The 15,784-nt window shown below is 34.8% G+C and overlaps 1 protein-coding gene across 1 annotated transcript in view; it reads left to right on the top strand.

Annotated features, from left to right (window-relative positions):
- Window positions 1-15,784, top strand: part of naaladl2 (N-acetylated alpha-linked acidic dipeptidase like 2) — an 801,028-nt gene that overhangs the window by 230,772 nt on the left and 554,472 nt on the right. The window contains exon 6 of the mRNA XM_030132744.1: window positions 15,237-15,369. Coding sequence (XP_029988604.1) covers window positions 15,237-15,369 — 133 coding nt within the window. The remainder of the gene's footprint in view (window positions 1-15,236; window positions 15,370-15,784) is intronic.

Here is a 15,784-nt window from a genome sequence, read left to right as displayed (position 1 = left end):
TAACTACAGAGCTTCTGAACCTCCAAATGGGTCATATCTGATGACTGTGAAAAGATGATAAACTGCATTTTACACCAATTATTTACATGTATTGATAGAAGTCGTGGATTAACAGGTATTAAAAAAAAAAAAAAAAAAAATCAGTGAATGATTTTGGTCACCGATGGATGTTTGGGTCTTTATGGGTTAATTCACACCCGTTCATCCATTTCAAACTTAATGTGTAATTGGAGGACATAACAAGATTCTAATACTTTTGTGAAACTTTTCATGTCATGTAGAAAATCAAGGTAAATGAAGTTATCATATTTGGGTACTTGCCCATAAGTGTCAAAAAACAAAAAAAAATCCAAGAAGTATATATAGGGTGGGGAAGCAAAATTTACAATATTTTGAGGCAGGGATTGAAAGACAGTGTATGACCAATTAGTTTATTGAAAGTCATGAGAATTTATTTGCCACAAGAAAATTGACATAATAGAAAATGTTTTTATTCTATGTGTCCTCCTTCTTTCTCAATAACTGCCTTCACACGCTTCCTGAAACTTGCGCAAAAGTGTTCCTCAAATATTCGGGTGACAACTTCTCCCATTCTTCTTTAATAGCATCTTCCAGACTTTCTCGTAATAGTTTTGCTCATAGTCATTCTCTTCTTTCCATTATAAACAGTCTTTATGGACACTCCAACTATTTTTGAAATCTCCTTTGGTGTGACGAGTGCATTCAGCAAATCACACACTCTTTGACGTTTGCTTTCCTGATTACTCATATGGGCAACAGTTTCTGAAAAGGTATGGATAATAGTGTTAGGTATGATTATGACATCAATATATGTTTGGTTTCAAAACAATTGACGTAGTGCCTGCTGAGAAAAAACAACTAAATGTTCATTGTAAATTTTGCTTCCCCACCCTGTATATTAAACAAAAATACAAGAAAGACATGTAAAGTGAAAGGAACATGTATTTTCTACCATTAGACCATCATAAGTGCTGCTCCAGACCCCTGTCCACATCCACATTCTCCCTTTGAACATCATTCCTTACATTAGTACCATTACATCATGGTACCTAACAAAGCAGGTACACTCACTGTTCATGCAGAGGTGGACCTTACAGACCCTGTAGACCACATTGGACCCGAGATTGTTGCCTCACTGGCCTCACTATAACAGCTGCTCACAGCCTTGTAACATATGCAGAAATGACCAAAAATAGTCACTTGCCCGATAAAGGGTAAAGTAAGCTGCAGTCATTTCTCTTCTTATTGGTTCAGTTTTAATGCTGTCCATACCACCACATATCAAAAACAGTTCTAAAACCATATTTATTCAAGCATCTGAATCATGTTTGAACTTACATATTTTAACTTTTCTTTTTGACATTTGTTATAGATAGAAAATGTAAGATGTTTTTCTTTAAATGAGGTCTAAAATAGGCACTGTTAGTTAATTAGTGTAGTTTTATTTCGAGTACATGGACCCATCAGATAAAAAAGAACCATACAACAAATCAAACAAATATTTTCTGCACTCAAAAAGGAGTGGGAGGAAGTATAACTTATTGACTCCCACCCTTTTTTACAAACTAATATTTAACCCTTTCATGCATACGGGTCACTCCAGTGGACAGTTATTCTACAGCTGTTCTCTTATGTATTCATGGGTTTTGTTGTTTTAGTTCCATATCAACCAACACAGTGGACACTTAAGCACCATCCCATAATAATACACTGACATTCATACAATTACTGTAACTTTGCTGTTTTTGATAAACCTGATCTGCACTAACATGTTTTAGTGTAAATCAATTGGTATTTGTTATTAGACTGTAATTAACAGTTTTCTGGAACAATTTTTTTTTTTTTTTTTTTTTTTTTTTTTGCATATCCACCCGAAACCCAGCAAATGCATTTTGTCCTCTGTAGGGGACAAAAGTTTGACAGTTTTACTTTAAAAATGCTGTGCATTGCAAAGGACATTCCATTAAAAAAATCAATCAATAAATAGAAATAATTTTTAAAATGTATCTGAAATAACTGTTGCATTATGCAGTTTCCAATCAAGACATTTTTTTAAATGTAAAAAAGCTAAAACTGTCAATTTCCTGGGTCTCAGGAGGATATTATCTCCATGAAATGAGTAATAACTAATATTAGAGAATGATAAAAGGTGAGAAAACATTAGCAATTTAGCAATTAGCGGCATTAAAAATGTTTTTATTTCATAGTTTTCACACAGTATATCACTTTCTGATGATGAGTTTTAAATATATGTGTCTTTGCTTCAAAAATTGAATGCATGGTGTCCAGCTGAGTGGATGTTTTTGTAACTGCATGAAAAATAGGTTCATAAAAAAAAAAAAAAAAAAAATTCAATTGCTTTGTTTTTTTCAAGCCTAAAGAGGAAAAAACAAAACACTCAAGAAAAAAATATTGACTAATGTTCTCATAATTCATGCGTGAAAGGGTAAAAAAAAAAAAAAAAAGCCAAAACTTGTCCTTTCCTGGGTCTTAGGGAGTTAAATATGTTCTTAATAAAACCATATTTAAAATAAATAAATAAATGAAAAAATCTAGATGCATTTCAACTTTAGCCTAATTTGGAGAAATAAAATCAGTCTAAAAAAATCTAGATACTTTTTTTCCTAATTTGTGCATGAAAGGGTTAAAATAAATCCGCTTCCTTTGCTTTATTAACACTTTTATTTTCTTTATGCACAAAGCATCCATACAAACCATTCACACACACGTTTTTGGTCACCTCACACACAATCAGATTTACATAATCAACCATTTTTAGTATAAACTATACTATTTATATGCACTTCAAATATTTACTACAAATACACTGATCAATAAATGCGATAATATCTTCTTATCACTGTGGCTTCAGACCTCTGCTGTTACACAATCTATGCTTCACTAAATTTTGGGTTAGGATTTGAGTTCATGTCATGAAAAAGGTGGTGAAACTGAAGATATTAAAAGTAGGCATCTGTGGATAGAAAAATCAACATTTGTGGTAAACCAGGAGAATAAAACATGTTAAAACAAAAGAGGAATGTCAGTGTTAATTGATCATGTGATAATTCATAGTAGACGACCAGACAAGGAATTTACTTTCATCTGTTGAATCATTCCTTTTATTGGAATAAATATGTGAAAAAATGTATATTTACCAGCCAGTTATTATAGCTTGGACATTTTTTCTTTCTTTCTTTCTTTCTTTCTTTCTTTCTTTCTTTCTTTCTTTCTTTCTTTCTTTCTTTCTTTCTTTCTTTCTTTCTGTTTGGTTGGTTCTTTGTTTAGTTTCAGTTAGTTTAGTACATAAGTAGTTTTACTTTAGTTTATTTGAGTTTTTCCTTCATTTTTGTAGCAGTCTTTCCTACTGATTAAATTTTATTCTTAAAAATAAAATGTCTGAAAACATACGTTTAGGAGTCACAGTTATTGTAGGTCTTTGTGTTTGTTTGGATTTTTCTCTCATTATTTCTTTCTTTACTTTCTTTATATTTCTTTCATTTTCTATTATTTTTATGTTCATTCTTTTTTATGTTTGTATGTTATGTTTTATGTTTTTTATGTTTATTCTTTCTACGACTTCTTTCTTTGACTTGGATTTCAATTCATTAGTAGGTTTACGACCGCATAAATAGTTTTTGTTTTGCGAATAAAACATGTTAAAACAAAAGAGGAATGTCAGTGTTAATTGATCATGTGATAATTCATAGTAGACGACCAGACAAGGAATTTACTTTCATCTGTTGAATCATTCCTTTTATTGGAATAAATATGTGGAAAAAATGTATATTTACCAGCCAGTTATTATAGCTTGGACATTTTCTTTCTTTCTTTCTTTCTTTCTGGTTGGTTCTTTGTTTAGTTTCAGTTAGTTTAGTACATAAGTAGTTTTACTTTAGTTTATTTGAGTTTTTCCTTCATTTTCGTTGCAGTCTTTCCTACTGATTACATTTTATTCTGAAAAATAAAATGTCTGAAAACATACATTTAGGAGTCACAGTTATTATAGGTCTTTGTGTTTGTTTAGATTTTTCTCTCTATTTCTTTCTTTACTTTATATTATTTATTTCATTTTGTATTATTATTATTATTATTATTATTATTGTTATTATTATTATTATTCTTCTTTCTTTGAATTTTGACTTTGATTTCAATTCATTAGTAGGTTTACGACCGGATAAATAGTTTTTGTTTGGCGTGAGTTGAGTTTTGATTTGGTTTTAAAGCTAATTTGAGTTTTTCAGTTTCAGGAGTAAAGTCCTAGATTTTCTATAATTAACAAGAATAAACTGAAGTGAAAATGGCAGGAAATCACTTTATGGTACAACACACTTAAAGTCATAAGTTCTGCATTGATTACAGAGAAGCATCACAGGAAACCTGAAATAAATGCATTACCGCACTATCAAGTGAGATAATACTGGGTTACAAAAAAATATTTTTTGCAAGTTGTCTAGGTTTTTTCAACTGAATTAGGACCATTTTGCACCGCTAAATCCAAATATGACATCTGTTTTTCTCAATCAGGTCAGGTTTTTTTTTTTGCTAATTTGATTTTGAAAAATTTGATCTTTGATCTTTGATCTTGACAGACAAACAAACAAAGAAACCCTGGCAAAAACATAACCTCCGTGGCGTGGGGGGGCCTACGGGGGGGGGGGGGGGGGGTCTGCGCGGAGGTCTGCGCTGTCCGAGTGCTTCTAGTTTGTTTGTTTGTTTGTTTGTCTGTCCGTTAGTGTGCAACATAACTCAAAAAGTTATGGACAGATTTGGATGAAATTTTCAGGGTTTGTTGGAAATGGGATAAGGAAGAAATGATTAAATTTTGGTGGTGATCGGGGGTTTGGGGGGCCCACACTAATGGACAGACAAACAAACTAACAAACAAACCCTGGCAAAAACATAACCTCCTTGGCGTGGGGGGGGGGCCCACTGATCAGCCTTGGCGGAGGTCTGCGCTCTCCGAGTGCTTCTAGTTGTTCAGTGTAATTGGTCATACACTGTCTTTCAATCCCTGCCTCAAAGTATTGTAAATTTTGCTTCCCCACCCTGTAAATTTGTTGTTGACCAGTGTAATCAAACATAGGGAAATAATTCTAAATAAGCAAAAGCTGCAAAAACTCCACATAAATAACACAGACAATATCAATATTTTTTACATATTTGCTGGATTTTTTTTTTTTTTTTTTTTTAATAAACTGACTCTATATTCAATATTCACTTGTAAATGTAGCGAAAACTAACAAAAATGAAAACCTAACAGGCTGTTTTTATTGTGTTTGAAATGAAAAAAAAAGTAGATTTAATGGTAATTTTGTTATCTGAGTTTGTTCAGCCGTTATCATGAATCTGTTGACATGGAAAACCTCCATAAGTGGTGGTGCTCGTCTGTCTGCAGATGTGGAAACATGCTCTGTTAATGAAATAAGACCGAGGATTATTTGGTCAAATCCGCGCTTGAATTCTTCATTTCACTTCAGATTTTCACATATAGCAGTTTGATAAATGCCTGGCCTGAATTAGCACAAGTAAATGATTAAGTGATTTCTTATAACAGCTGTTTCCTTTGTGCTATTACTCTACTCCTGAAGGTGAGGTTAGTGATAGATGACAGGCTAATGAGCCATAACAGGAGCAAATAGAGGTTACTAAAAAAAGGAAGGGAAATGTTTAAAGAGGGGTCACCATGCTGCATTTACATGAACACTGTTAGACTTTTAAAAATCCATTAAATCAGAACGCAGCTCCTGTCACAGGGGAACCTTCCAGCAACAGGCTGCTGACCCATTTTTCCTCCTCGCCCACAGTTTTCTGACAAATTTGATCATGTGTGCCTCGTAGTGTCTGCATGTGTCGGTAGCTAAGAGAAATGATCGGCCCTTTACATATAAGAGGGGAAGAATGATTGATGAGGCTCGTAAGTTTACTAACGAGTGTGTGACGGTGACTGCGGGCTGCATGTCACACACACACACGTTCATATTTTTAGCAATGCACACACAAAGCGCACACATTTTCATAATCTGAGTTTATTTCATTAACCCTTTCATGCATAGTGGTCACTACAGTGGACAGCTACTCAAAGATGTTCTCTTATATCACGGGTGTCAAACTCATTTTAGTTCAGGAGCCACATTTAGCCCAGTATGATCGCAAGTGGGCCAAACCAGTAAAATAATAACAGTGGAAAAAACAGGACGGTTAAGTTATGATAATGTTAACATGCACAAAAATCTGAATCATTTTTTTGCCTAGTTCAAGATTTTTTATTTTGGTAAATCAAGATTTAAAAAAAAAATTAATTTCAAGATTTTTTTTTTTATTTTTTTTGCTTAATTCAAGGTTGTTGTTTTTTTTTGTTCAAGATTTATTTGCTTAATTCAAGATTTTTTAATTTTGCTTTATTCAAGATTTTTTATTTTGCTTTATTCAAGATTTTTTTTTTATTTTGCTTAATTCAAGATTTTTTATTTTGCTTAATTCACGATTTTTTATTTTGCTTTATTCAAGATTTTTTTATTTTGCTTAATTCAAGATTTTTAATTTTGCTTAATTCAAGATTTTTTTTGCTTAATTCTAGATTTTTTATTTTTCTAAATTCAAGATTTTTTTTTTTTATTAATTCACAATATTTTTTTTTTTTACTTCAACATTTTTTTTTTGCTTAATTCAACATTTTTTTTTGCTTAATTCAACTTTTTTTTTTTGCTTAATTCAAGATATTTTTTACTTAATTCAAGATTTTTTTTGCTTAACTCAATATTTTTTTTTGCTTAATTCAACATTTTTTTTTCTTAATTCAACATTTTTTTGGCTTAATTCAAGTTTTTTTTGCTTAATTCAACATTTTTTTTGCTTAATTCAACATTTTTCACATCTACAAAAATCTGAAGAACACAAACAACTGGAAACATCTTAAGAAAAATAAGTCAAATTTTAACAATATTATGCCTCAGTTTATCATGTACACATGAACATTACAACTTACAGTACAATTACAAATACACGAAACATTTAATAACAGGCTGAATATTGGTAAAATTGCATTTACTTATCTTAAGACATTTCAGGTTTTTCACAGTTTTTGTAAAATAACAGTTTTTAATATAAACATTTTCATGTAATTTTACTTTTTTACACTAAAACAAAGATAAAATTGGCTGTTTTCATTATTTATAGGTTTAATATGATAGTAATTTACTGGTTCTGACCCACTTGATATCTAATTGGTCTGTATGTGGAATCTGAATTAAACTGATTTTAACATTCTTGATTGTTAATATGTTCAGTGTAATTTTTGCATGTCACAAATTCTTCCCACGGGCCAGATTGGATCCTTTGGCGGTCTGGATTTGGCCCCCGGGCTGCATGTTTGACACCTGTGTCTTATATCCTCCTGAGACCCAGCAATGCATCTGTGTTTTCTGTAGTGGACAAGAGTTTCACATCTTCACTTAAAAAAATAAATAAATGTCCACTGAAAAGGACATTATATATATATACACAAAAAATGTATCTGAAAAAACTGTTGCATCATGCTGTTTCCAATTAAGGCAATTATTTAATGTAAAATGGCAAAAATGTTTACTTACTGGGTCTCAGGAGGATATATTAATGGATTTTGTTGTTTTGGTTCCATATCCGCCAACACAGTGGACGCTTATGCATCATCTCATACACTGACATTCATACCATTACTGTAACTTTGCTGTTCTTGATAAATCTGATCTGCAGTAATATGTTTGAGTGTAAATCAATTGTTTGTTATTGTTATTAGACTGTCATTAAACAAAATTTTTTTTTTGTTTTTTTTGTTTTTTTGCATATTATCTCCATGAAGTGAGTAATAACTAGTATTATAGTATGTTACAATGTGAGAAAACAACAGATTAGCAGCATTAGAAATGTTTTTATTCATAGTTTTCACACAGTATATCAGTAAATACATTTTTCTTTGCTTCAAATATGAAACACATGGGGTCCAGCTGAGGGGACATTTTTTGCAACTCCATGAAAAATAGGTTAATAAGAAAATTTTCCAAACTAAAGAGGAATAAAAACACTCTGGGGAAAAAAAAATATCCTGAGTAAGGTTCCCATAATTCATGCATGAAAGGGTTAATTTCCATCAACAGCAGCATATGTTTGAATCACAACTCAGTTATATCGCTCACTTATTATTCATTATCATATTGAGTACATCGGAAATACATTGAATTAATCCTGTCGTTATGTCTGCCTTGACTCGTGATTTATGAACATGAGTTATGATACTTATGGCCCCAATCCTAATTCGCCCTTTAGCCCTCCCCCTTAGGGGTTGAAACATTCCCCTTTGAAATGGGACAACCCTTCATGACCTATTACGTCATCAGCAGTCATAGATACCGCTATTAACAGATGCGACAACTTTTTTTCAGAAAGTATTCCCCATGCCATCAATAGCTGTTATCTCTGTTGCATGGGCTTTGGTCGTTTTTTTGCAGCTATCAACTATAAACCACAGAAATGCGATCTATAAGACACTGAAACGGCATTAAACAGTCGAAATGATAAAGTTGCTTACGAAGAAAATACGTACATTTGTGTTTTTCTTTCATCACACTGCTGCACTTTTTGGCTGTGTTTTCCTCCATCTTACCAACGATTGGAACAGAATTATGGGAAATTTCTCCTACCCCTTTGTTCGTAGTGTGGTCCTGAAATATCTCCGTTTCGAGGCCAAAACAGCCCTTCCCCTTTGTCTAATTGAGAATCGGGACAACACTACCCCTTCATGTTTAACCGCAAAACGGAGGGGTAGGGGTAAGGGGAAGGGGCTAAGGGGTGAATTGGGATTCAGCCATGATTTCGGAACATGCATGCATTTGTTTATTTGTTAGTCATTTATTTCAAACATGGAGGAAGAAGGAGAACCTAACCCTTTGTTTCTATTTTTCACACACATTTTGGTTCTATTGTGTAAATACTGTCGAATGAGTTTATTCTAATTTGGTGTAGGCCTATTTTGTTTAATGTTCTGGCTTGAGTATTTATAACATTATTATATTCAGTTATTTGATGATGAGAATGGGGATGGGAGTAAATACGTTTTCTTCTTCCCACTCCTTTTCGAGTGTAAATGAATGATTATGGAATTTTGAATTTGTATATATTCTGTAAATGCTCGAAATAAACAAATAAATGAAATGAAATGAAATGCATGAAGAAGGAGAACCCAAGAACTCAATGAATCAATCAATCAATAAATAAAGAAAATACAAATGTAAGAAACAGAAAACAATAAATACACTCTGTGGTCATTACACACATCTTTCGATACACGTCTTCAGTGAAGTACTCGGGATTTTGGGGCTTTTGGGTCTTTCAACTTCATACCTCTTCACTCAGGCAACCCAACTAGGAGTGATCAATTCCCGGCCTGTGTCCAAGTGGCATTAGCCCACTCCTTGTCCCTCCTAATCCCCAGCCATCTTGAGGTCTTCTCTGCGGCTTCTGAGGCTCTACTGATGGCTTTCCTTTTCTACACTCCAGTGATGCCCAGGAGGCTGTAGGCCTTACGAAGCGATCTTTCTGCAAAGTCCCTACTCCCCACTTCGACGGGCAAACACCGAGTATGCCACTTCCATCTGTGACAACCCTCTGTCAGCTCTGCATATTTCCCCTCCTTCCTTTCGCTGGCCTCCTCCATCCTCTCCTCCCAGGGCACCGTGAGCTCAAGCATGACCACCTGCTTTGATTTCTCGGAGAAAACCACAATGTCTGGTCTGAGGCTCATCTCTGTGATGACTATTGGGAAGCGGGTTGGGGATTGAGGTGTTCTCCCGCTCAAATTAATGTTATCTGGCGTGTTGATGGTTGGAGGTGTTTGCTTTGGTTGATAGCGCTGCAGATGGACTCACAACCATCTTCAGCACCTGTTCGTGGCACCACCGGTATCGACCTTTGCCAAGTGCCTTGGGACAACTGCTGAGTATGTCCTCAGGAGTTCCTCTTCCTTGGCACAAGGGGCATGCTGGTCTTTCAGTTTTGCCCCAGCAGAACAGATTAGATGGCTGGACAGGATGTCATACACGGACTGAATGAGTAACTCGATGTGGTAAGGTTCAGCCTTCTACAACTCAGACCATGAGATCTTCCTATCCATAGCTTGTTCCCATCTAGTCCGTGCCCCCTGCGGCTGCAGTCCCACCATCTGACTTGCCCACTCCTCCTTGATACCAGGTCTCACCTCCTTTTGGACCAGGTCCCACCTCTCCTTGCCTTTAAGACTGATGTAGCTGGTAGTTGGAATGCTACCCAACCCTGCCCGGCCAACTGCCGCAGATCCTACCAGTGCTCTGTGATGAAGCCTTGACTCTGCATGGTCCGCTTGGTCCTTGTGTCCTCCATTTTCTCCCAGTCCTCACCTTGATGGCTTGAGAAACTTTCGGGTCACTGGATTACTTGTACTGGAGCACCTCCCTTTTTCATCAAACCTTGAACTCTTCACTGAGGCTGCTGAAAGGAAGCGTCAGCTTGTTCGCATTGCCATATAGGTCGATGCTCGTCATGCTTTTGGGAAATCCCAACCACCTTCAGAGGTGGCTGCTTACTCTCTCAAACCCTTCCACAGAGGAGAGTGGAAATTCATATATCAGCAAAGGCCACAGTATCCTAGGGAGGATGCCATGCTGGTATATCCAGGCTTTGAATTTTTGTGGTAGTCCTGATCTGTCAGTAGCTGCCAACCATCCTTCCAGTTCTTGGTTTACCGCTCTGATTGAAGCAGTGTCTTTCAGGGTGCAGTGGAACGTTTTCCCAAGGCTCTTTTCTGGTTTTTCTGCTACTATTGGGGTTTGGATTCCTCCAAGAGAAAAGTGGAATTTATCCGTCACCTTCCCTCTTTTCAGAACGAAGACCTTGGTTTTTAAAATACTTAAAAATACTAAAAGAGGAGTGGGAATAAATAAATACTTATTTATTCCCACTCTTTTCCCCACATATTCATGCATATATACATGTACATGTATTTATTCATGCATACATACATACATACAGTACATGCATACATACACATGCGCGCACACACACAGTACATACATTCATATATACATACATGCATACATATACGCACAGACACACACATAAATGCTATAATGTATGTATGTATGTATGTATGTATGTATGTATGTATGTATGTATCTATCTATCTATCTATCTATCTATCTATCTATCTGTCTATCTATCTATCTATCTTATCTATCTTATCTATCTTATCTATCTTATCTATCTATCTATCTATCTATCTATCTATCTTTTTTTTTAATTCTCAAATTTTCTACTGTCAACAAAAACTCAGAGCTTTCCTCTATTTTTAGACAGAAAACAGTCACAGTAAAGCCACAAATCACTTCTGTTTTCTGTGCAGTTTGTGTTGTCAATTGCTGGACTAAAAATCTGGTTTGATTTGTTCAAATCACCTCAGAACAGTTTAGTCTGAACCGTGGTTCAACAAACAAACTTTATGCCTTCATAAACATCATAGTCAAACTCACTGATGTAGAAAAAACCCACGTATTTCATCATTCAGCTCCATTCTTTTCATTCATAGCTGTGCTCAGCGGTGACAACACTGCTTCTATTTTCAGTTTTTTTAATCACTTTCTGACTTTCTTTGACTCTAAAAGTAGTTTCTCGGTGGTTTTCATCCCATCTCATCACTTTCTGCCCCTGTGGTGTTAGTTTTCAGCACCATGGGAGACCGACAGAGTGACTCACTACTGCCTTATATTAATCCCACAGCCTCTCAGTGTGACTGGATTCAGTGTGTGTCCCTACACTCTAATATACTGTACTTTTAGGTCATTTTTAATATGCTAAAGTAGATATAGTACTTACTGCTCCTTTAAAGGTTCAGTGTCTGCTTTTTTTTTTCCTTCCGTTTTTTGTGTAACTGGGCAAAAATTCAACAATCACTCTTTAGAATATTTTAATGAAAGTGGTTTGAGAAGAAACAAGAATTCTCCTCCTGATTGTGTTTAGAGATGGAAGAAAATGTTCTTAATATCACAATTTTGTCTGATCATAGGTGTTTTCAGGTAGGTAGGAGGGATAAATGTGATTGACAGCTGCAGTTATATTTGATTTCATATCAGACTTGACAAAAAAAAAGAGGAACAAAAACATGGTAGCCCATGTAACTGTTTTCTTTTTTTTTTTTTTCTTTTTTATTCACTTTAACATTGGATGTCATACATATCTGTATGATGTATATGCCTATGTTCTGCATGAATGTAGGTGTGCTGGGGTTTTCCCATACGTGTACATGTCAGCGTAAACTGTATGTATGTAAATGTATTGACTGCTTGTATGCATGTGACTGTGTGTGTAGTATGTGTGTGCTTGGCGCTGGTGTTCCTGTTTTGCAGTGAAGGACAGAGTTGTGATGAGGGGAGAATGACCGTGGCTGGTGTCACATATTCAATAAAACAGTCATCTACCCTCATAAAAAACAATGACGCTACATCTCCAATGGACAACAGTGAAATACTGCTTTGCTCAGTGGCAGCTGCAGCACTCTGCCTCTCCCAGCAACTACTCTGCATCTTTACCCACAGTGTTAATAATAACAGAGAAAAACAGCGAAAATGTAACCTTTGATCGACACAGTATTAAATTTTAACATCCACCAGGTCAACTGCCACCTATTTAGAGCATTTAGGGTTACATTTATACCTTGATTTAATGGATAGAGTTGTTTTAACTGCATATGAAGTATTATTTTTTCTAATGAGTTTATGCATTTTGGACCTGAACTTCTGCTTTATCCCTTTCGTGCATAGTGGTCACTACAGTGGACAGCTATTCTACAGCTGTTCTCTTGTATATTCATGGATTTTGTTGTTCTTTTCATTGTTTTTTTGTTTTTGTTTTTTTTTACACATATCTTTATTAATGTTTTAAGACACTATATGTCTTTTCTGACATGAATTGGTAACATTATGTAGATCTCTCCTGAGGATAAACCCCCAGAATCACAAGCCTTCCCCACAGTTTTCACACAGTTTATCAGTAAATACATGTTTCTGTGCGTCAAAAATTAAACGTGTGGTGTCCAGCTGAGTGGATATTTTTGCAACTTCATGAAAAATAGATTCATAAGAATTTTTTTGTCATTATTACTTTTTTTAATGTATTCTTAATTTTTTTTTTTCTTTTTTTTTTTTTTTTTTTTTATTTATGTTTTATTTATTTTTCAGAAGAAAATTTTCTATCATTGTTTTTTTCATGCCTAAAGAGGAATGAAAACACTCAGGAAAAAATTTTGATTAAGGTTCTCATAATTCGTGCATGAAAGAGTTAAACTTGATTTGAACTAAAATCTAAAATCTACTGAGACTGTTTTTACTACTTCATCCCAGTATGGCCTCTTGATGTAACTTAGCAACATTTGCTAATGTTAGCAATAATTTTGTACTTTACACTCTGTAAGCTAGCCTGTTGATTATGTCAGTTAGCATTAATTAGCTTTTATAGATTAATTCCCCAATTTATGTTATAATTCATAACACAGATAAAATGATGTGGTGGACATATCTGTGTACCTTTTTACTTTTTTTGTTTTTAAATTCATTTGTTTTCAATTTTCTTTCCATTTATGTATGTATGTATTTATGTATTTATTTATTTATTTATTTGTTTGTGTGTGTGTGTGTGTGAACTTACAAATATGCATGTGTGTGTGTATATATATATATATTCAATGGGGGTTTATATATTTTTGTACGTTAAGTATATTATGTCTGACTGTATATAAACTTAAAGTTCCAGAGTGGTTGGGGGTGGGGCAGTTGGATAGGAACTGGATACAACAGTTTCATGTTCAAGTTGTATGTTTCTTGTTATACATTTGAAAATTAAAACTAAAAAAAGACGATCCAAAAAAAAAAAAAAAAAAGATGTGGAATTCAACATAATGGTTTTGGTTGGTGCGATCAGTAAGTTAGTTTTAGCATGACAAGTTTTACTCATGGATGTATACAAGTGGTCGAAAGTTTTGGAAATGACACAAGTTTTGATTTTGCAAAATTTGCTCCCTAAGTGTTCTTTAAAAATGTCCCTGAAGAACACACACTGAAGAACAATTAGAAACATGATATTATATTATATTATACGTTTCAAAGAAGTGGTGGAAAGTAGTGACGAATAAATCAACTTTAAGTAAATAACAAATTTGTGTCATTCCCAGAACATTTGGCCATGAGTATATGAAAAAAAAAAAATAAATTCTAGATTAAAACTGGGATGTTTGTATCTTTAATGGCCAGACCTTGCAGCTTGTTCCCCTTCAGATCGCCAACTGGCAATCAAACCCAACAATGCCGTGATGATACAGTTTTTAAAATCCCAATGTACTTTACTCTTCACTTTTACCATCAGTGAATTTTTGGAAGAAAACAATCAAATGGAGCATCAACACCAAATGTGATCCCTGCATTGAGATCCAACGGACGATAAGTGATGTAGCTGAAAGAGACAATTAGGAATGAACACATCAGATAAAACAATCCAACTGGCATTTAATACGATTCAGATTTCACTATATATTGTAACTATTCATTTTAATAATCTCAGTTAAGAATATATAATGATATAATACAAGCTGATATAAGATCGGAAATAATTCTTTGGAGTGAATATATCAAATACATAGTAGTTTTCATATTGAGGAAAGACAATAAAACAAAATCTCTTGTGGCTATATAAATACATTTAAAAGAAACTTTGACTCTTTGTTCCCTGAAACAGTTCATTATTCTTTTGTTTAAATAAATGTTTGTTTTATTTGTGTGTGTATTCCATGTGTGCTCGTTCTGCTTTGTTGCCGTCCTATACAGGGTAGTATCGATATACACTTTTGGCAGCGATTTCCTAACTTATGTGTTTTTAAAGCTGCAATTTGAGTCCAACACCAAAACAAAAGGGAGAAAAACAACATCCAGTAATTGTGCCTTTATGTGTCTGTTGTGTATCTATGTGTGTGTGTGTGTGTGTGTGTTCTGTGTGAACCTAAATGCTTTATCTTTTATTGATTTTCATTGTGTTCTGTTTTCAAATATTTTTATTCCTAAAAATTGTTGCCATAAATGTATTTGTGCTAGTGTGAATATACAGTACAGCTCTGTATTTTACCTCGCTTCACCCTTTTTTCTGTATTTCCTGTGTGCCTGCAGCTCTCCCTGCTGTCAGAGATGGGTTTTGGAGGAGTCCTGCTCTACATCGACCCCTGTGATGCCCCGCACGGTCAGAACATCTGGAACCAGGCCTTCAGAGTTACTCTGAACCCTGGAGGAAACCCTGCTATCGGTGAGTGACTGTGACTCCTTGGGCTCATCTCACTTCACACTGTAATAAAATAAGGTGCAGATGATGGCGCTGTGCCGCGCGTCACATTTAAGTGATGTTTATTTAAAAGGACAACTGCGAAGGGAGGAAGTGTCGTTCTGTTGTCCGCTGTGTCAACCCCTCTGATCACATCTCAGGTGGAAGAGTGAAAGATGAGGAAAGGGATCGAGGATGGAGAAAATGAAGAGTGGGAATGAATAGAATGTATATGTATGAGTGAAACCCCCGTCTATTTATGTACACTGAGGTATCAACTGAGGTTCCATCGTTTCTGAGGGTGAAATAAAATAATATCGGTTGGTTGGCTGACTGGTTGGTTGGTTGGTTAGCTGTTTGGTTGGCTGGTCAGTCAGTTGGTCAGTAGTTCATTTATTTT

Source organism: Sphaeramia orbicularis, chromosome 4 (assembly GCF_902148855.1).
Source record: "Sphaeramia orbicularis chromosome 4, fSphaOr1.1, whole genome shotgun sequence".
NCBI lineage: Eukaryota > Metazoa > Chordata > Actinopteri > Kurtiformes > Apogonidae > Sphaeramia > Sphaeramia orbicularis.
This window is presented reverse-complemented; position numbering and strand designations above follow the sequence as displayed.